The sequence below is a fragment of the Equus caballus genome, chromosome 9 (assembly GCF_041296265.1).
Source record: "Equus caballus isolate H_3958 breed thoroughbred chromosome 9, TB-T2T, whole genome shotgun sequence".
Lineage (NCBI taxonomy): Eukaryota > Metazoa > Chordata > Mammalia > Perissodactyla > Equidae > Equus > Equus caballus.
This window is the reverse complement of record NC_091692.1, coordinates 28105679-28126512: the sequence shown is the minus strand read 5'-3', so window position 1 is coordinate 28126512 and position 20834 is coordinate 28105679. Positions and strand designations below refer to the sequence as shown.

General features: G+C 38.4%; 1 protein-coding gene across 6 annotated transcripts in view; it reads left to right on the top strand.

Annotated features, from left to right (window-relative positions):
• The window catches only part of XKR4 (XK related 4), a 422454-nt gene that overhangs the window by 252211 nt on the left and 149409 nt on the right, over nt 1-20834 (top strand). For all 6 annotated transcript variants that reach the window (XR_002810312.2, XR_002810311.2, XR_011421289.1 and 3 more), the window contains exon 2: nt 4281-4480. Coding sequence is in view for 1 of the 6 variants with exons in the window: in XM_023648595.2 (XP_023504363.2) it covers nt 4281-4480 (200 nt within the window). In the remaining 5 variants the exon portion in view is untranslated. The remainder of the gene's footprint in view (nt 1-4280; nt 4481-20834) is intronic.

Here is a 20834-nt window from a genome sequence, read left to right as displayed (position 1 = left end):
TTTTATCTCTTGTTTTTCCCTTGGTTCTATGTTGCTCTTGTTTCTCTTCCTTTGTATTTCTGAATGCCACTTCATTTCGGTGGTTTTTTGTGGAAGTTTTTCCAGTTTTCTCTTTTTTTATGAATTGTGGCTCTGTTCTAATTTTTTGTTTAGTGGTTACTGTGAGGTTTGTATAAAAATTCTCATGGATGGGGACCAGCCCAGTGGCACGGTGGTTAAGTGCACATGTTCCACTTCAGTGGCCCAGGGTTCACCAGTTCAGATCCCAGGTGCAGACATGGCACTGCTTGGCATGCTATGCTGTGGTAGGCATCCCACATATAAAGTAGAGGAAGATGGTCACGGATGTTAGCTCAGGGCCAGTCTTCCTCAGCAAAAAGAGAAAGATTGGCAGCAGTTAGCTCAGGGCTAATCTTCCTCGAAAAGAAAAAGTTCTCATGGACAAGATAGTCCATTTCCTCATAGCCTCTTATCTCCATTAGCCTAAGCAGGGCCCATCCCTTTCCTGTTCCCCTTCAGAGTTATTGTTGTCACAAGTTGTTCTGTTTTGTGTTGTGAGTTTGTGACTAAGTTGAAGTGTTTGTAGTTACTTTTGATGCTTTCCTTCCCTTTGTCTTTTAAGTTATAATTGAGTGTTTGCTTTCCTGTTCTGATAGGGAGCTGCGATGTTCTTATTTTGTCTGTCTGTCTATCTCCTTGCTCAAAGTTTTGTAGACCTTTTCCTTTTGTTTCCAATATGAGGGTATCTTTAATCATTTAATAATGTAATAATTTTCTTGCAGGGGAGGTGTAGTGGTGATGAGCTCCCTCAGCTTTTGTTTATCTGAGAAAGCTTTTACTTCTCCACTGTATCTGAAGGATAGTTTTGTTGGATAGAGTATTTTTTGCTGAAAGTTTTGTCTTTCAGCATTTTGAATATATCATTCCATTCTCTCCTAGCCTGTAAGGTTTCTGCCAAGAAATCACTTGACAGCCTGATAGGGATTCCTTTATAGGTTATTTTCTTCTGCCTTGAAGCCCTTAATATTTTTTCTTTGTCATTGACTTTGCCAGTTTTACTATTATATGCCTTGGAGAAGCTCTTTTAGTGTTGATGTGATTAGACCTTCTATTAGCTTTATGTATTTGTAAATCTGGTTCCTTCCTCAGGTTTGGGAAGTTCTCCACTATTATTTCTTTGCATAAGCTCCCTGCTCTTTTCTCTTTCTCTTCTTCCTCTGGGATATCTATAATCCTTATGTTGCTTTTCCTAATTGAGTCAAATATTTCTTGAAGAATTCCTTCATTTTTTAAAAAATCTTAGTTCTCGCTCCTGCTCCACCTGTAACATTTCTATATTTCAATCTTCTAAATCACTAATTCTTTCCTCTATATCATCAGCTCCATTTTTTTAAAAGATTCTAGATTATTTTTTATTTCATTAATTGTGTTTTTCATATCCAGAATTTCTGCTTGGATTTTTTAATAGTTTCAATCTCTTTGGTGAAGTATTCTTTCTTCTCATTAATTTTCTTCCTGAATTCATTGAACTATCTTTCTGACTTTTCTTGTGACTCATTTAGTTTCTTTGTGACAGCTATTTTGAATTTTCTTTCATTTAGATCGTGAATTTCTGCGCCTTCAGGGTTGGTTTCTGCAGAATTGTCATTTTCCTTCTGGTATGAATCATTTTTGAAGTTTCTCATGGTGTTTGATGAGCTAATCTTTTGTGAGTGCATTTGTAGTAATATCATGTCACAGATTCCACCAGCCACCACTGGGGAGAAGCTGGAGCTGAGTTTCTGACCTCATCCCATCTTCTGGAAGTTGTGGGGGTACTATGGGTGCTTTCACTGGCCTGGAGAGTGTTGGAGCATGTGTGTAGTTAGACTGTGCTTGGTGGGCAGGGCTTCCTCACAGGGACTGAGCCAGGGTCACTCCTTGCAGCTGCAGTGGTACAGTGGGCTCCTCACCACCACCATAAAAGTGATTATGAGTGGGCTAAGGCTGTTGCCACCTCTTCCTACAGTCACCGCAGGGTGCATTCCCACTTTCAGGCTGCAGTAGTACTATGGGTGCTCACGTGGGCTGGGAATGTGCTCACCCCAATGCCTAGATCTGCCACCACTTCTTCTTACAGTATCACTGGGTGCTGTGCTTGGTGGGCATCGTTTCCTTGTGGTGACTGAGCTGGGGCCACTCCTTGGGGATGCAGTGGTGTGGCATGCTCCTCCACTGCCAGGAAAGTGATCACAAGTGCATTAAGTGCTGCTGCTGCCTCTTCCTACAGTCAACCCCATGCATATTCCCACTTTTGGGGCACAGCAGTACTAGGGGTGCTCTTGCCAGGCTGGGAAGCATTCATTCTCATGCACAGGGCTGCCAGGAAAGGGCAGGGAGTGCTCACCTATCTCCACCACTTTCCGGAGGGCAAATCAATCCACCTTCAGATGTACAGCTGTGTGGGTCTCTCAGACATCCTGTTGTGCTGTGTGAGTTTCCAACATTGATCAAGGAATGTCAATTGAGTTGCAGTTCAAAGAGGGAGAGGTAAAGGGAACAGCTCATTCTGCCATGTTGCTGACATCACTCAGACTTAAATAATTTAAAAAAATAAAATAAAATACTGTATAACTGAAATTTTCACAATGTTATAAACTAATGTGACCTCAATAAAATAATTTAAAAAAATTGTGAGGGCCAGCCCCCATGGCCTAGTGGTTAAGTTCAATGCTCTCTGCTTTGGCAGTCCCAGTTTGCTTCCCCGGTATGTACCTACACCATATGTCAGTGGCCATGCTGTGGCAGTGGCTCACATACAAAAAGAGGAAGATTGGTAACAGATGTTAGCTCAGGGAAAAGGAATGTTGGCAATAGACGTTAGCTCAGAGTGAATCTTCCTCAGGAAAAAAAATATATATATAGATATACATATAATATTGTAAGACTTTAGAGTCTGCCGAGTAAAAGGAACATTATGCCCACCCAAGGCAAGATTGATAACCACATACTGTTATAAATATGCAAGAACTCAGTGAATATTGTCCCTATGCATCTTTCTTAAGGGATCTACTAGAGAATAAGCTTCAGAAAGCCAACCATACTGTAGAGACTTTGACATAAAGTCTGGAGAAGTATTCTAGCCAATAAAGAAAGAAGGGTGATAGATTCGGAACGTCACCATTTTGCAACCTCTAATGAATGAGCGCATCTAGGAAGTGAACCTCGGTAGACGATATCATAAAAGAGAACATTAGTGCTTCCTCAAGAAAGTCCTGAACATCACCTGCTCAAAATGATCAAACTTGAATCTGACCAAAATTGTAACACTAGCTACCAAATTGAAGAGAACACAAAGGACAGAGATGTTAACCACACCACACAAATACAATCACCAAAATCAAAACAATGGGTAATATTCAAGACGGAAAAGAAAGGGAAGAAGAATCCATAGTGTAAAAGAGACCTTATGATACGTATCCAATAATCATCATGTGTGGGCCTTGTTTGGATTGTGTTTCAAATAAACTGTAAAAAAATTTAGGATAGTCAGGAAAATATGAACACTGAGTATTTGATAAAACATTAAGAAATTATTTTTATTTGTAAGTGTAATAATGGTATTGTGTTTATGTTTGTAAATTATTTTTAATAAAATATTTACAGATGAAATAATATAATGCCTGGGTTTTGCTTTAAAATAATCTGGTGACAGGGAGTAAGTAGAAATATAAATGAAAAAAGGTTGACAATGTATTAATAATTACTTAATCTGGGTGAACACTATTGTGTTTTTAATACAATATTTTTTCTCCTTTGGTATATGTTTAAAATTTTCAAGAAGTCTTTAAAAAGACATCTGGAGGGTTTACAAGCACATCCACCGTAGTACTCTACCAGTACATCATTGTAGTACTTGCATTGTTATCATGCCCTAGGAGCTATACATCTCTCAATACTGTTGAGCACATAGAGGAACTGACAAGAAAGAGTGTATGTAGATTTTCAAAGCAGCAAATCCTTTCTATACCTGCGTTTGTAACATATCTCATCTTACCCTTCATATTGCAATTCAATGGACGACTTTAGTGAAGACTAAAATTACAATGACTTCTCAAAGTGAACATTTAACAATAAGGGTACTCTTAAACAGTTAACTTTGAGCCTTAAATTATAAGCCACTAAGGTAATTGTTTCTTGTGTGTGCTTGCATGGTGGCTTACAGAAAAGAAAAACAACGCTGATGTTTGAATTATAAATTACCACTCACCTCTTTCTTATTCTCCATGTTTTCTTTCTAGATATTTCCACACAATATACTTAGGTATTCGAAGTCGACAGAGTGGGGAGAATGACAGATGGAGGTTTTACTGGAAAATGGTGTATGAGTATGCAGATGTGAGTATGCTGCATTTGCTAGCCACCTTTCTGGAAAGTGCTCCACAGCTGGTCCTGCAGCTCTGCATTATCGTACAGACTCATAGCTTACAGGCCCTCCAAGGTAAGGGCTTGCAATTTGGTTTCTGAATTTGGGGAAAGATTGACTGGCTATCCAAGGAACTGTTCTAATGCCCTTTGTTGATGCAGGCCGCCGTGCTCCCTGTTATATGTCTGCTGTTTGACATGTGAATTTGTGAATGATTCATATTTTCTTCTTCACCATCAGTTGTCATGGCTAACTTGTAGAAAGACAATTCTGTTTTGCCTTCAATCTGCCCTCTGAGTATGAAAAAATTCTTTATGATTTTACTCTTGGTCAATATGAAAAGAGATTCAACTGAGGTTTTCCAGTTTATATGATAGAGCAATTTTCAAAAATTTGAAAAAACGCAATAGCTCTCTCTGTGAAATTATATATATTTTTTAATATTAGGGTAATCTTTACCACTTCCTTTTGACATTAAGAAACAGAGAGAGATTAAAAGGAAATGGTAAGGATTACCTTAATATTTAACAAAAAGATGGTCATATGGAAAAAATGTCAATATATAACAATATATTGTTTATATACTGTTTTATAAAATTATTATGATGATCAGGTTAATATTTTTGTGTTTTGGTTTTTTTGTTTGATAATCTCATCACTTAGACTATTCCAGTTATAACAGATCTGCCAGATGTTTCCTTAGGGCCTGCTGCTCAAACCATTTCTAGAAGCAGGAAGATTAGACAGATCAGTGGGTAGACAGGTGAATAAATGGTTGGATGGATGATGGATAGGTATTCATTTTCTAAATAGAGAGTTTCCTGGAATTTGTTAATCTTATAACTAAATAGACGTTGTTAAATGGTCAACGTATTGTAATGTGCTCCTTTTGTTTCATTCTCAGCAGAGTCTTGCTGTGACTTCCTCTATGTACCCACAAGTTACTGTCATGTTCTGGGCCATGCTCTCACTTGAGACTTGATCTCGTTGGTCTGGGGAATCTCTACAATGTCCTTACAAATTTCTATAACGAGGAGCACACTAGCTTAGGCTGAGTGCTTTAACTGGGGGGAGAGGGGGTATATTATGGAAAAGAAAGATGGAGGGTGCACTGGTAGCCAGTGACTTGTTTATTTATGAATTCCTAGCCCAACCCTGACTCCACACTAGAACAGCTTTGGGCCAAGAGGTTTGAGAAAAGGGTCAAAGAGATCCATGTGGTGTGATTCTCAACTGCTAGAAAGCAAACTGGAAGAAAGAGGAAGTGGGATGTCAGCACAGAAACAGAAGAGAAAAGCTTGCAGAAGACAATGCATAAAAATTAGCTGTGGATGACTGCGTTTAGTAGTGAAAGACCACAAGCTGCACACAGAGGTTCTGGCTTTGGTTATCTCACTACCTTGATCTGAGACCTTGTGCAAGTCACTTACTCTCTCTGGATCTTGATTTCTCAACTGTAAAGGTCACAAACTAAACTAGATGATCTCCAAACTCTTTGACAGCTCTATTCCATTTTTGCATCAATGAATGCCCAGTAAGCTTATAGGGCCAGGTGTATAAGTTAGGAAACGGTCTGTAAATAAGGATATAAATGAAATTAAAAGGTAACATCAAACTAAATCTCTGTCTAAAGATCTAGTACTATTCTCTAGAACAACTTGACAACTCCTTAGTACAGTCACACAGCTGGGAACCGTCTAGAAAAGGGAAACCCAAGCACAAAGATGGACGGTTGCAAGCCACCTTCCTGTGGTCTGAGATTACTAAGAGTCTCTACTAGTTTTCTAAAAGATTTAGAAAGTCATAGAGAAGTTTTTATCCTAAAGATAATGGAGAAAGAGGAGGAAAGGCAAGAGAGGGTCTAAGAAAATGACATCACCTTTTCAGGTGGAGAGGTTTATGTAGAGTTTAATGGAAAAAAAAGAGAGAGAGAAAAGGCAATACTTAGTCTTTATCAAGTTATTCATCCTCAACATAGGAATCAGAATTTGTGTTTTTTAGAGTTGTTGCTCTTCCGTGACACCTGGTGTCCCCACTTTATCTGCTAAGCTCAACACATTTACATGAGGTTTACTTCAGACTTTGGGAGCCACACCTTGTTGTTGGCCAAGGCAAAACTTGCTGTCAAAATCAGAAAGCCAGAGGGAAAATATGTTCTGTATTACTCCTAAATTCGTCAAAAGACAGATTGATCCAAAGATCACTACAATCAGTGCAAGCCTTTGAGCGCAAGATGAGCAATAAAACTGCTAGGTTGATCTTTTTTTTTAATTGAAATATAATTGACATACAATATACTATTAGTTTCAGGTGTACATCATAGTGATTCAATATTTGTACGTATTATGAAATGATCACCAGAATGTCTAGTTATCATCTATCACCATACAAAGTTAGTATGATGTTATTGACTATATTCCCTATGCTGTACATTACATCCCATAACTTATTAATTTTATACCTGGAAGTTTGTACCTCTTGATCCCCTCACCTATTTTGCCCGCCCCCAAACCCTTCCCTCCTCTGGTAACCACCAATTTTTTTCCTATATCTATGAGTCCGTTTCTGCTTTATTTCATTTGTTTGTTTGTTTTGATTTTTAGTTTACACATGTGAGTGAAGTCATACAGTATTTGTCTTTCTCTGTCTGACTCATTGCACTTATAATACCCTCTACAGTCCATCTATGTTGCCACAAATGGCAAGGTGTCATTCTTTTTTATGGTTGAGTAATATTCCACTGTATATATACACCACATCTTCTTTATCCATTCACCTACCAATGCACACTTAGGTTGATTCCATATCTTGGCTATTGTAAATAATGCTGCAATGAAAGTAGAGGTGCATATATCGCTTTGAATTAGTGTTTTCATTTTCTTTGGATAAATACCCAGAAGTAGAACTGCCGGATTATATGGTAGTTTTATTTTTAATTTTTTGGGCAACCTCCATACTATTTTCCATGGTGGCTGCACCAGTTTACATTCCCACCAACAGCGCACGAGGGTTCCCTTGCTCCACATCCTCACTACCACTGGTTATTTTTTGCCTTTTTGATAATAGCCATTCTGATAGATGTGAGATGGCTTCTCATTGCGGTTTTGATTTGCGTTTTCCCTGATGATTTGTGATGTTGAGCATCTTTTCACGTGCCTGTTGGCCATCTGTATATCTTCTTTAGAAAAATGTCTATTTAAGTCCTCTGTCCATTTTTTAATCGAGTTGTTTGTTTTTGTGATATTGAGTTGTATAAGTTCCTTAAATATTTTGGACATTAACCCCTTATTGAATGTATGATTTGTAAATATCTTCTCCCATTCAGTAGGTTGCCTTTTTGTTTTATTGATGGTTTCCTTCACTGTTCAAAAGCTTTTTGGTTTGGTGTATGTCCCATTTGTTTATTTTTGCTTTTGTTGCCCTTGCCTAAGGAGCCTGGGGAAAAAAATATTGCTAAGACTGATGTCAAAGAGCTGGCTGCCTATGTTTTCTTCTAGGAGTTTCATGGTTTCAGGTCTTACATTCAGGTCTTTAATCCATTTTGAATTTATTTTTGTATATGGTGTAAGATAGCGGTCCAGTTTCATTCTTTTGCACATAACGGTGAATTTTCCCCAACATCAATTATTAAAGAGATTGTCTTTTCCCTACTGTATACTCTTGCCTCCTTTCTCGAAGATTAATTGACCGTGTATGCATGGGTTTATTTCTGGGCCCTCTATTCTGTTCCATTGATCTATATGTCTGTTTTTGTGTCAGTACCATACTGTTTTGACTACTACAGCTTTGTAGCATAGTTTCAAATCAGGGAACATGATGGCTTCAGCTTTGTTCTTCTATCTTTAGATTACTTTGGCTATTGGGGGGTCTTTTGTGGTTCCATACAAATTTGAGCATTCTTTGTTCTAGTTGTGTGAAAAATGCCATTGGTATTTTGATGGGGATTGCATTGAATCTGTAGATTGCTTTGGGTAGTGTGGATATTTTAACAATATTAATTCTTCCAATCCATGAACACAGTATCTCTTTCCATTTATTTGTGTCATCTTCAGTTTCTTTCATCAATGTTTTATAGATTTCAGAGTCCAGGTCTTTCACCTCCTTGGTTAAATTTATTCTTAGTTATTTTATTCTTTTTGACACAATTATAAATGACATTGTTCTTATTGTTGCCATTTTTTAACAAGGGAGGTGGGCGGAAGGTTGTGTTGAAAGACCAAAGAGTGGAAGTACCTGACAGTAGTCAACAACAGCAACAAAACCTCCAGCAAATAAAGATCAGCTCAGACAACCCTGTCTAAATCCTTTTGCATTTTGAAGAGAAACCTACTTCAGAGACAGCTTCTACATACAATCCCCTGCTGACAGATGATCCCACTTACAAATGAACCAGCTTATAAATTAAATTCATGTGAATTACAAGAACAGAGCTTTTCTGCTCTAGCAAAAGAAAAATAAATGTGATAAAGAAACCTAGTTTGACATATATTTCTACATATTTATGGTAAAATATTCTTAGGATTTATATTTAAAAATGCAAGTTTCTGCTATGAATGTACATAATCAACGTGCAGGAAACCTGTGAAGCATTTGCAAATAGCTCTGAATTAAAATCTTTAAAATATTCTTATTTAGCAGGTAGAGAGTGGTCCTAAGTTTGCAAGTCATTTCCATATGGGACTATGTCTAAAATTACTATTTTTTTAGGATAGAAAGAAAATTGCTTTTTTAACCGAATTTCAACCATCTATTACTCTCTGAAGGACATTCTTTTAAAAACAATAAGAAAATCAGACAAGAAATATGACATTTTAAAATATTTAAAACTAAAAATTGTGTTCTCCTTATGGAAGTTGGTGTAGCCCTAAAACACCAATAGCTGTGAAAATCCTTTCTCAACTCTGCTTTCTTAGTGAATAATTAAGTCAGAGATACCTCACTGTGCTGCAGGCTGACAGGCCCAATGGAGAACTGTTTAAGCAGAACCTAAGTGTTTCTCAGTCTGTACTGTCCCCAGAAGGACAGTTTGGCTCCTGTTCTGAGACCAGGAATCAGAGCAGAGTGGAAACCTAAACGTGAACATCCAGTTCTTTTCACTCCACACTGTTGCCTTAGACATGACTGCTGCTCTGCATTGGATCTGGAATTTCCCTAGGAACATCCATCTCTGGAATATGAGAAATACTCAAGGAGTTCCAGCTGCACACGCATAGCCAAGATGGCAGCTGGTAGATAAGACGGTGCATAGTACAGCACCCTGTAGAGAGTTCACTGTTTACACTTGTTATGATTTTCGAATCCAATCCCATATCCCCACCAGAAGAGAGAGAGAGAGAAAGGCAGGAAGGAAAGAGGGATGGAGGGAGAGAGGGAGGAAGAAAGACTGCCCAGTAAGCAGAGATGGGCAATGGCATTCCTATTAGTCTCCATGTAGAGGACACCGTTCTCAGTGTTAAAGATGTAAGATGTGGTCCAGGGCCTGTCAGTTCTATTTTCAACATCTCAAACTCATCCTAGACTTTTGATTCTATCTAAATCGTGCCAGCAAAGGTAGAAGGTAAACTGTCTACCTTCTGTAGACAGAAATTACCCTACCCAACATTTTGGATGATCTGGAGAAACAGTAAAATGAGTGGGCTGGGCTAGAGGGTCTCTAAAATCACTTAGTTTGGTGAGTGTGATTTCTGAATGCTCAGTTTGGGTTGTGCAGACCTGGCTTCCCATAGTTGGCAGAGAAGATAGTGGTTCACATACAAAGAACTCTCCACAGGCCTTCCCAAGGAACATAGCACGGCTCACTGCCACATTCCATGTGTGCTCCATGGAGCAGCCTAGGAAATGCTGTGCAGGATCATGGCACACCACATAACCTTCACAATGAATGTATATAAACCACAGCCCAGGCTGCCTGCTCTGACAGCCAGGTGTACATGCTCACGCAGTGGAGCCATCATGCAGAAACAATGCTTCCTTGTAAGGAACCATCTAAGTAAAACAAAAGAAATCGAGACTTCCCTTGATGCAAGTGGTTCCCAATCTACTAACCCAATTGTTTCCACTTTTTCCAGATGGCTTCAGTTCTTCATTTCCAATCTCCAACTTTACTTGTCATTACTGGAAAATCTCACTTTACACTCTCAGTGTATTTAGCTGTGATGTGCAGATTGAATTAGGAACCAATGCTCTCCCACAGGCCATGTGCCCAGGAAAGCTTTGCTGAACAGGGTAAAAACACCTAAACCAACTTCGATTCTGATTTTTCATATCCAAAATCCTAATGTGTTGCCCCTTTTACCAACAGTATATACCGACTACTTCATGAAAGGAAGGGAGGAAAGGGGACTGGAAGAAGTTTTAATTATTCTTTTCCTGTCTTGCCTCCCATGAGACTACTGGGAAATTCAGAAGTTAAGGGGTTGTCCTCAAACAGCAGCAAATTCTGTCCCCAGTTAACCAGGGTAACTAAGACCTCCTTGAAGTGTGAAAGACACCTCATTCGTCATATTCTGATGAGGACTTTCAAGACCTAAATCATTGAATTTCAAGTGCTCAACTTCATAGTAAAGCAGGTAGAGCCGTGCACAGCTGCCTTTAAGTGGCTCAGGCTAGAGAAGAACCCAGCAACCCCCAGGCCCAGGTCCTTCCTCCGCCAGATCCCTTGTCTCTGCGTATGCCTGTCTCCACCTCTGCATTTCTGCAGGGAGGAGCAGCACAGGCGAGACTGCCAGGCTGGGAGTGGGACTGTGTCCTGCGTCCCTCTAGGTCTGTCTACTTCGTTGCTATTTTTGTTAGTTAATCAACACATTTATCGAATGTCTATTGTGTGCATGATGGTGTGTGAAGCTCTGCAAAATTTATCCTAAAAAACTTTCCTTTTTTAAAAAGTTTATAATGTGACATTATAAACAACATGACAAAACATATTTAGAAACACCTAATTTATGTGAGTATATTCCAGAATAAGCTGTTCCATTTTCTAGATGGGATGATATAGAATGAAAGGAGCTCTTAGAGCATACTTAACTCACCCTCTCTGTCTAAGGGGCCAAACAGCCTCTACTTGAGCCCATTGTTCCTACGAGGCAGTTCTGATGGACTCACAGACTCTGTGGTGGAAGGAACCTTAAAGGACATCTAGCCCATCACTCTCACTGACACGTGATTCTCTGATCACTTCCCTGCATTCAACCTCAGGGTCCACCATCTCACCAGGGAGGTGCTCATTATCATAAGATGGATACGGTAAAAGCTCTTCCAAAAATACTGTATTTTTACAATTTCTACATATTTGGAATTTTTGATATATCAACTTTTTATTCTCTATTACATCTGCTGTTAAATATAAAATAGAAAACACAATTATGCACAAAGGAGAAAATAAAAATTACCTTCCTACCACTCAGAAATAATAAAAATCCTGCCACTAAGAAATAATTAGTGATTATATTTTACTGCTTATCTTTACAGACTTCTTTCATGTTTTAATATTTATTACATTAAAATATGGATGCTATTTTGTAACCTCCTTTTTTTGACAACACATCATGAGCATACATCTGTGACAATATATGTAATTCCATATCATTTCTAAGGACTGCTTCATATAACAACATATGGATTATCTCTTTCTTTTCCATTAAGTCCCTGTTTTTGAAATCCTAAGTTATTATCTATATTTTCTATAATAAATAATCCTATGATAAACACATTGAGAACTAAACCTTTGCAGATAGCCTTAATTATTTCTCAAAGATAAGTACCCAAAAATGAAATTGCTAGATTCAAGGACAAGCAGGATTTGAAGGCTTTTGATACATTATGTCAAATTGGCAATTTTAAAGTACATTTCTTAAGAAGAATACCGCAATGTCTCAAGTTTCTGATCCAAATGCACAAAAAGTCAGTGAGGACAACAAATGTGACCAGGACTAAGAATGGGGCAAATGTCCTAAGACTTGGGAAAGAGCTCTCAATAGTGCCCATGTAAATATGAAGGTCTTAATTCCAAGAAGTGTCCTAATTTCTTCCCTTGTTACTTCGTTGTATCCACTTTTATAAACTTTATTAAATCTATTTTATTAAGCAGCTGCAGTTCATTATTGATGAAACAAAACTTCAAGAAAAGCTTCATCAGAGACTTTTGATTTGAACCAAAATTGTAAGGAAAGCAGACATAAGTTCCTCAAAACTATTGACAAAAATCTGACCAAAGAAAACTTGTAAAAAGCTAAACCATACAAAAATTATGAAACAGTAGCCTCTACATTGAACAGTTTGTGATTTCTTTCAACTTTATGAATATACTAAATTTATCTAATAGCATTTAGTGCAAAGCCCTGCCAGGGATAAAACAAAGACAACATGTCCTCCCTTCCAGGTTGGACAAATTCAGTAGAGGCTGCACAAACAAGGGTGATGCCAGTGATGACTTTAACACTCAAAGACTATTAGACATCCTTCCTGGCAGCGTGGAACCACCACACTTGGCACATAGTAGGCAATCAATGGATATTTGTTGAATAAAAAGAAGAAGGAATGCTTGCCATGTGACAAAGCCCTATGCTAGGTGTGATTGATACAAAACAAATTGCATAGCCCCGCTCTCAAAGAATTCAATCTAATGGAAAAGAAGACCAAAAAATTACTATAACTCAATGTGCTATGTCCTATCGGTGGCCATGTTACAGCCCTTTGGTGGCACAGAGTGATCTCTTATGGAAAAAGATACAGAGGATATAGAAATGCTGTGCTATCCTCGTTTGAAAGAGGAGATATCAGAGAATGTTGGAAGAAACAGGGAAGTTTCCATGAAAAAGGGGGCCTTTGAGCTGGGTCACAAATGATGCCTAACATTTTGTCATGTTGTATAAAGAAAATACAGCAACATGAAAAAAACAGAAGGGGGAGGTCATTAGTTTGGTCCAAGCCCACGTCTGCTCAGCAGTACTGGTGTTAATAGTCTCCTCAAAGCAATGGGATTGTGGGTGTTATTTTATAGCACATAATTAGATTTATTCCTCACACTTGAAAGATCTCTCTAGTAGCAGGGTGAAGCCCTGCATGTATGCTTTAAAAGAAGCACAACTTATGTTCCTATATTTCCTACTTTTCTTTTTGCGTTGTTCACTACTTTGGATTATCAGTTTGTAAATCAATAAAATAGCAAATCACCAGTCTGCTTAATCAATATATATATGGAGTTGAGTTTTACAGACACCACCATCAACAATGTTATAAGGAGAGACTTACAGAACTGATGTGATGGTTTGGCCACATTGCTCCACTCTATTGAAAAGTATTAGCAGAATAAATGATGAGTGTCCAGGGGTAATGATATTATTGATCTCTTTATTTCACATTCAATAGCCTCTGAGTCATGGTACCACCCCAATTTATACTTAGAAGAACAGAGAGAAGCTTCATTTGTTTATCATTGATTCAAGTGCTTGAAATCAGCTCTGTATGGTGTATCAGCCCTCAGCACAGCTGCGAATAGTTTTGAATTTGAATCATTTTCAGCATAATATGAAATAAGGGCCTGACTATTTTTAGATTCTACTTAATTATCTCCAATAATCAAGCACAAATCTTGGAACTTTTCACTCAGTATTCCTTCTTTCTCCCTCTCTCTGCTTCCACGTGAGATGTTAGTGAGCGCAGAAGCATGTTCAGGCATAGGGTGATACACTAGGTTATGTGTGGGGGTGAAGAGATGATGTGATTAATTGTACACGCACAGCTATGTATGAAAGAAGAGACCTGGTGAAAAGGTGCAGAGTGGTCAGTACAACGCTGTTTGGAAGAGAGAGGCCAACATAAATAAAGGGCTATCTGCAGTGAAGAGTGTTCCCAGACACTCACTGTCCTCTGCCTTTCTCATGCTTCTTTGTTTGCCAACCTCCAACCTCCCCAAATTTCAGTAGTTTCAGCACTTCATACCTTCAAGGAAGCAAAAGCCCACATTTATTTTCCATTTACCTGACCTTTAGCCCAAACTTAGAGCAGATATTTACTTTGACTGAATATCAACATACTGTATGTAGGGGAGAAAAAAATTTTCCCACTCTTCTAGGTTCTTTTGGCTGGTCTGTTATTTGAATTGACATCAGACAGATTAATAGGAGAAAAACAAATTTAATTTCATATGTACAGGAGCCCCAAAGATATGGGACTCAAGGGCAAGTCAGGCAATTGAGCCTTATATATCATCCTGAGTTAAGGAATGGTATAAGGGCCTGGGACTTCAAAGGGGAGGGGGTTAATTCACAGGACAATATGAAAAGCAGATGTTTGATAATTAGATGTTTGCCCTGCCATACAGATAGGCCTCTCAGATAAAAAATTATCTCTGGTAATAGCTCTCTTTCTGGGCCAGGCCCTCTATCTAAATTTTTGTAAGTAGCTAAGAGAGAGGTAAAAGTTTTTCTTGAGTCTGCTGGGTCTTGATTGCCTTCAGCTCAAAATGATCCACGTGCCAAAGTGGCACATTTTGGGGTCACATGTTCTGCTCCCCCTCACTATAATTATTATTTCTAAACACTAAAAATAACTGCTATGAATAGTAATCAAAATGCTCTCTGAGCAGGGAGAAGGTGAGGTCAGCTTATTAAAAAATTCAAAAGTGGTTTACTACGGCATTTTCCCAAATAGCTTTTTTTCTAGGAAGCTATAGACAGTTACATGAGCAGGATTTTCTAACCCAATTCTGATTGGGGGCGGGGGGCGGTGGATGAGGGAAGCTCCCACAACCACTCAAACAGTTTTCACTATCAAACCTCTTCTCTACAGACAAACTTTTGCCATCATAAAGTGTACATTCCAGTTTAGAAACATATTTTGCATTTATTTAGCAGATTGGAGTTAGATTGAGTTTTAAAGAATTCCTTAGAGATGTAAGCTAATATTTTCTTGATGACTTGGAATAAAGAACTGGGATCATTTCCTGTTGAATGATTCAAGAAAGGCTTCTTTTTAAAAATGTACTGCTCATGCATAGGAGCGTATATATATATGCAATAGAGATCCAGAGCTCTGCGTAGAGTCAAGCCAGATGCAAGCAGGAGGAAAAAGGAGTAACAGATTCAATTGGTATGTAAACGTTCCTTAGTACAAAACCACATGGAGATTCACTCCTCAAAGCTCACAATGAGCCACTGATTGCAGAAGGACAGGGCCTGCTGAGTGCTGCCTGCCTAAGGTTTTGTCAGCACTTTCACTGTGATCCTAAATTTCCACAGCTTTCCACTCAGCTGTAGAAAAAGTCAGAGAGTCTGTGAGACTAACGAGACTCCAAAACTCCAAAACTTTGTAAACATCCATGATATTATCAATTGAAACACTTGGACAATTCTATAGGAAATGAAGGTCTCCAGCGTAGAGTTGAAATGTGGGAGTTTCCAGTGAGCAACCTTCTGTGAAGGCAGCCACTTCCAGATTTTTGTTAGCTAAAACATTGAGTTAAAATTCAAATTTTAAAAATCTAAAACACATCTCCTATGATGTAAACAGGAAACAAATATTTTTAATATAGACTTTTAGAATAAATGACTGAGTAAATAAATGAGCAGATATTAAAAAATCACAAATTTAAAAAGTCAACATAGAAAAGTGAAGCAGCTACAAAAACCATTTAAATTAAATTGCATTTTTGAAATATTTTATGAACACCCAAGGAGATGTTTATTTCAAATTCAAGGATGCTAGGGAATTTCATGAAAGAGGGAGTATTGGACTTTAAAAAATGAGTGAAATGATTTTGAGTGTAGAAATTCTTGGGAGACAGATGTGCTGAGCCCTGAGGAGAAAGTCAGAGCACGAGGCACATGTGTTGTAACGCTGTCAACTCCCGGAAACAGAAGGAGAATAACATGAACTTGATCCTGAAGCTTGAGGGTCACGAAAAATCGCTCTTTGTTCTTAAGGTCCAGCAACCCATCTCTCAACAGTAGGCTGCAGTGTCTTAATTAGGACCTGAGGGAAATCTTCATTAATTATTACATTATTTACTAAATAAAATTTATTGAGTACCTATCCATGAGAGGCACTGATTTGGATACTAGAAACATGAAGATAACTAAGACCATTTACCCCTGCAGAGCTTCCAGCCTGGTAATGATGAACAACAAATGAACAACTAAGCACAAAGCCTGCCATGGGTACTGTAATAGGAGTAGACCCAGAGGAGAGTGGACCTGAAGAATAAAGTGATACACTCCACCTGGAAAGGATGGGGAAGTTTTCATAAGCACTCTCGCTTGAGCTAAGTTGAAAGTTCAAGCAGTAAAAATAGAAGAAATCACCTAGAAAGAGATCAATGGAGGCCAAGAACAAAACCCTGGGAGGCAGCACCTTTTAAGAGTCTGGAATGGGAGAAGAGTCAGTGAGGCAGAAGGAAGTAAGAGAGAGGTGGGAAGGTCAGAAGAGCACAGTGATACGGTAGGCAAGGCAGGTGTTTCAAAGGAAATGCCCATGAGAGGCCTGTCAAGATGAGAACCGAACAGTCTGTTAAATTCTACACTTATGACATCACTGTGACACACACAAGAACATTTCAGTGCAAAGCATGGGAAAGAAGTAAAGAATGCAAATCAGAAGAGAAGAAACAGTGGTAGCAATGGTAGAATTTCTAGACTGCGTATAAGGGGAGAATAAAATTTGTGAAGTGGCTAAGAACACAAATTGCAGGATAGTGACATAGACCTAAGACTGTGGTGAAGGAACCATTAAAGGGTAGACTTGAGAAGCAGAGCAAAAGCAAGATCTTTCTCTAATCCAGCTTCTGCCCCACTACCCTAGTAGTTAACAAAGGTTAGTGTGAGTTGACAAAGTTGACACCACTAGTAACAGGTGGAGCTAGTACCACAGCCCAAGATTCCAGGCTCCATCTCTCGGTAAAGGACCTCAACGTGGAGAAATTCTGTCACGAATGATCTTTTATATTTTCACTCACCTTGTAGCCTTGAGTGTGCTCCTTACCCACCCTGAGCATTAGCTTCTCTGACTGGAAGATAATTTAACAGTCTAAATTGCAGTGTTGTGTTAGAATGAAATAAAATGAACGATGTAAAGAACCTAAACCTTCTGTCTGGCAGGAGGCTGCTCAGTAGTCCACCTGTGTCGTTTTCTTGCTTCTGTCCTTCCTGTCGCAAATGGAAGCGGAAGGGCATCCTCAGCATGTTTCTAAATTTACTATGAAATGAGGCTTCATCATTCACAGTTTATTTCTTTTTTCAATGGATGTCGACCAGTTTGAACTCATTTTACCAAACCTTGAAGCTAAATGTTAACTTGCTCTCCCCCAAGAGTTCTGTGTCTGGCCTTACGTTTCTCATGCCCTCCAGAGCCAATGCCGACTGCGTTTATTGTGCTCTAGTCTCTTAAACTCAGAGTTGTCCCAGAGGGTTTTGAAACCTCAGAAATCTTCCAGCAAATTCCACTTAGGCTTTGCTCTGTCCACTGACCTATACTTTTGGCATGAAATACTTTTAGCCTTGATTCTTTTGAAAGGATGTACATTTATGGGTGGGGGAAAAGTTAAGCATTTTCTTTAAATTTTCTAAGCACATCATCTTGACTCCGTTAGACATCAAAACTAACCTTTTTCCCACAAACTCGTTAGCCTTCACATCCTAAGTGTTGAGATATTTTCTACAGTCCTAGGAAAGTATAGGACTCCTAAAATTGGTGGTGATGTCTTCTTCATTTTCTTAATAGACTTTATTTTCTAGAGCAGTTTTAGATTCACAGCAAAATTGAGGGAAATGTACAGAGATTTCCTCTATACCTTCTGCCCCCAAACATGCACAGCCTCCCCTGTTATCAACATCCTCCACTAGAGTGGTACATTTGTTACCATGGATCAATCTACACTGACACATCACAATCATCCAAAGTCCATAGTCACCTAAGGTTTACTCTTGGTGCTGTACATTCTATGGGTTTGGAGAAATGTATAATGACATGTATCCATCATTATAATATCATACAGAGTATTTTCACTGCCCTAAAAATCCTCTGTGCTCCCTCTATTCATCTCTCCCTCCCCCAACCCCTGGCAAACACTGATCTTTTTACTGTCTCCATAGTTTTGCCTTTCCCAGATGTCATATAGTTGGAATTCTACAGTATGTAGCCTTTTCAGATTGGCTTCTTTCACTTAGTCATATACATTTAAGGTTCCTCAATGTCTTTTCATGCCTTGATAGCTCATTGCTTTTAGCACTGAATAATATCCCATTGCCTAGATGTACCACAGTTTATTTATCCATTCACCTCCTGAATGACATCTTGGTTGCTCCCAAGTTTTGGCAATTATGAATAAAGCTGCTATAAATGTCCATGTGCAGGTTTTTATGTGGACATAACTTTTCAGTTCCCTTGGGTAAATACTAAGGGATGCAGTAGCTGGATTATATGGTAAGAGGATGTTTAGTTTTGTAAGAAACCACCAAACTGTCCTCCAGGGTGGCTGTACCATTTTGCATTCCCACCAGCAACGAATTAAAGTTCCTCACCAGCATTTGATGTTGTCGTTGTTTTGGATTTGGGATTTCTAATAAGTGTGTAGTAGTATTGCATTGTTGTTTTAATTTGCATTTCCTTGATGACACATGCTGTGGAACATCTTTTCGTATGCTTGTTACCATCTGTGTATCTTCTTTGGCGAGGTATCTGTTAAGGTCTTGGGCCCATTTTTAGTTCGGTTGTTTATTTTCTTATTGTTGAGTTTTAAGAGTTCTTTGTATATTTTGGATGATAGTCCTTTATCAGATATGTCTTTTGAAAATATTTTCTCCTGGTCTGTGGCTTGTTATTTTGTCCTCTTGACAATGTTTTTCACAGAGCAGAAGTTTTTCATTTTAATGAAGTCCAGCTTATCCATTATTTCTTTCATGGATCACGCCTTTAGTGTTTCATCTAAAAAGTCATCGCCCTACCCAAGATCACCTAAATTTTCTCCTATGTTATCTTCTAGGAGTTTTATAGTTTTGCATTTTACATTTAGGTCTGTGATCCATTTTCAGTTAATTTTTGTGTAAGTTATAAAGTCTGTGTCTAGATTCTTCTTCTTCTTTTTTTTTTTTGCATGTGGCTATCCAATTTTTACAGCACCGTTTGTTGGAAAGGCTATCTTTTCTTCATTGCCTTTGCTCCTCTCTCAAAGATCAGTTGATTATATTCATGTAGGTCTGTTTCTGGACTCTCTATTTGTACCATTGATCTCTATGTCAACTTTTCACCAATACCACATTGTCTTGATTACTGTAGCTTTATAGTAAGTCTGGAAGTTTGGTAGTGTCCGTCCTCCAACTTTGATTTTCTCCTTCCATAGTATATTGGCTATCCTGGGTCTTTTGCCTCTCCATATAAACTTTAGAATTAGTTTATCGATATTCACCAGATTAGTTTCTGGGATTTTGATTGAGATTGCATTGAATCTATAGATCAAGCTGGGAAGAACTGACATCTTGGCAATATTGAGTCTTCCTATCCAAGAACATGGAATATCTCTGCATTTATTTAGTTCTTTGATTTTTCATCAGAGTTTTATAATTTTCCCCATATGGGTCTTGTACATATTTTGTTAGATTTATACCTAGTGTTTCATTTTTGGGAGTGCTAATGTAAATGGTATTGTGTTTTTAATTTCAAATCCCACTTGTTCATTGCTGGTTTATAAGGAAGTGATTGAGTTTCTATATTAACCTTGTATCCTGCAACCTTTCTATAATCACTTATTAGATCCAGGAGTTTTTTCTTGATTCTTTCAGATTTTCTACGTAGACAACCATGTTATCTGTGAATAAAGATAGTTTTATTTCTTCTTTCCTGATCTGTACCCCTTTTATTTCCTTCCCTGCCATATCTTCTTGATTTTAGAGGCAGTCTGAGTTCAGTGAACAGCATTAGTCCAATAAATGAATCATCATAAGTGATTATATTTCTTTCCAGTTTCTCATCTTTCACCCTTATCTCTGTCTCCCTCTGTCTTGGTCTCTGACTCTCTGTCTCTGTCTCTCTCTGTCTCCAACTCTCTCTCTCTCTCCCTCTCTCTCTCTCTCTCTCTCTGTCTCTCTCTCTTTCTCACACACACACACACAGAAAAACAAATGTATCTGAGGTTACAGGTACAGACTACTTCTCAAACTATAACACAATGTTTGAAAGTCATAATGCCTAATGACAATGGCACTTGCCCCCCACCTCCACCACTACCCAGAGAATGAGAGAGAGAGAGATGTAGGCTGCCTCCTAAAGGAGCACAATGGAGAGAATGTTCAGAATCAAAAAACTTTGTTATGAATCTTGGCTTCACCACTTACTAATTTTGACCTATGCCACATTTCACTAGCTCTCTGCATCTGTTTCTTCATCAGAGGAGTAGGGAAGTAGACCCTACTTTATAGGGCAGGCATGTGGAAGAATTTTC